The sequence below is a fragment of the Priapulus caudatus genome, unplaced genomic scaffold (assembly GCF_000485595.1).
Source record: "Priapulus caudatus unplaced genomic scaffold, Priapulus_caudatus-5.0.1 Scaffold99, whole genome shotgun sequence".
Classification (NCBI taxonomy): domain Eukaryota; kingdom Metazoa; phylum Priapulida; class Priapulimorpha; order Priapulimorphida; family Priapulidae; genus Priapulus; species Priapulus caudatus.
In genome coordinates this window covers 352,155-354,209 of record NW_014577160.1, presented here as the reverse complement: position 1 = coordinate 354,209, position 2,055 = coordinate 352,155, and the positions used below count along the sequence as shown (strand labels likewise).

Sequence of the window (2,055 nt, the reverse complement as noted above, 5' to 3'; positions counted from 1 at the left end):
TATATGTACAAGGCCAATGAAAAGGAAGAGATAACATTGCAATCGTAAACTATTGAAACGTGTATTCCGTACCTGATATATTTGGTCTTCTTTTCATGTCCTTTCATTCCACGTTCATGTATCTGTCCAGAATTGGTTTGTTGTTACCCTACAGTTATTTTAAATAAATAAAAATAAATTATACTCTGATAAAATAATAATAATAATAATAATAATGAGAACGAGAGAAAAAGAAGAAGGCGGCAGAAATCTACGCCAATACTATTTAAATTATATCTCATGAAATTGAGAAAATATAACAGGTTAATGTCGAAGGCTTTCGCTGTTTTTTCAGGACGTAGACGTATAAACCTCATAGAAACCTGCGCTATAACACGAGAACGTCTGCATGGGATACGAACGAAACCAGAAGCGTTTAGCGACTATACATCCATGAACCCGTTACGTTAACCCAACACCAGCATCCCGCGTTCGTGCGTGCGCGCGTGCGCGTGTGCGTGTATATATGACGCCTATAGGGGACGACCGCGCTATCATGGACAACGACCTTGACCCTGACGAATGCTCTTCGACGTCAGAACTGCATTTCCTTAGCGACGACGACGACTTCTCAAACTCGGACGACATGGAGAGCGACCGCGTCTGGGACAAGGACGATCGCGACATGGTGACGGCCGCCGACTCGACGACGAGCAACGAGGTCGGCGACGACGACAAGCAGCGACGCTCGCACAAGCGCAAGCTCGCCTACGACGGTGGCGCCCCCGTCGTGAAGACGCGCCGGAATTTCACGAACACGCGCGAACGATGGCGTCAGCAGAACGTGAACACGGCTTTCGCGGATCTGCGGAAACTGGTGCCGACATACCCGCACGACAAGAAGCTAAGTAAGAACGAGATACTGCGCCTCGCAATCCGCTACATTAATCTTCTCAATCAGGTGCTAAAGTATCAGGAACAACAGCAGCAGCAGCAACAGCAACAACAACAGAAACAACAGCAGCAGGAGCAGGAGCAGCAGCCGCACGCATTTTGCTTCCTGCGCGTAAAAAACGAGAAGTTTGACACTGACGCGCCGGTGACGTCACCCGGATGCTCACCAATGTCTAACTACTGTACGTCACCAACTGCTAATAACCAGTGACCGCGTGACGTCATCACTAGCGAAAGACGCGTGACCGCGTGACGTCACCACTAGCGAAAGACGCGTGACCGCGTGACGTCATTAATGCTAAGTAATGACTGACTACGTGACCTCAATGCTTTTGGCCAACAACAACCAAGACGGATGTATAAATTGTCTAATATTTAGTCAAAACCATCACTTAAACATTTAAACACCTTTGTTTTAATTGACGTGCGCATTATTAATATATACGTAATTATATATATATATGTGGCAGCAGCAGCAACAGCAGCTAGTGTATACAGCTGCACACATACACCACCGCATACACACCGTGCAGACGGTCGCTCTGATGACGTTACGTTCTGACGTCACAATGACTCGATGCTAATTTATTTCACCGTCGTGCAGATAGCGTGTATCGGGCCGGCGTAACTTTTATATTGAAATCTAATTGATTTATTCTGCCTTTATTCTTCGTTGCTAGCTAATTGCGGAGCGTGAAAGACCATGTTGTCATGCTAATCCAGACGTATGCGCACCAGCGACCCGCCCGTGCGGCCTGCCTCAATAGCATTTCGTCACTGTGATTAAATTCGTTTATAACTCATTAAAACTCTTTGTGAAAACTACACTGCGTGCGCCAACGGCAATGAAAGGCTTTTAAATGGCACTTAATTGCATTTATTTACAATGAAAACTTCGAGTATTCGCCATGCGAGATGATTTTTTAGGTGTAACAGCGCACGCGTAATATGTTACATTCAAGTACATTTAAAATGGCGCAGATGTTGTGAATATATTTATAAAATTAATATAATAAAATCTATAGTGAAAACACATTGAAAATTATGGCGAATTACCACGATAACATTATTATAAACTGATAAAAGCACAATGGAGTTATAGTTATAAAGTTGATTTCGCGC

General features: G+C 44.3%; 1 protein-coding gene across 1 annotated transcript; it reads left to right on the top strand.

Annotated features, from left to right (window-relative positions):
* The first annotated feature begins 338 nt into the window (after positions 1-338).
* Positions 339-1,378, top strand: LOC106805100 (helix-loop-helix protein 2-like). Its single transcript, XM_014806579.1, has one exon. The coding sequence runs from the start codon at positions 506-508 to the stop codon at positions 1,142-1,144; it is 639 nt and encodes a 212-aa protein (XP_014662065.1). The 5' UTR covers positions 339-505; the 3' UTR covers positions 1,145-1,378.
* The last annotated feature ends 677 nt before the right edge of the window (positions 1,379-2,055 follow it).

Coding starts and splice junctions, on each gene's coding strand:
- LOC106805100 (XM_014806579.1), top strand. CDS start 506: ATGACGCCTATAGGGGACGACCGCGCTATCATGGACAACGACCTTGAC.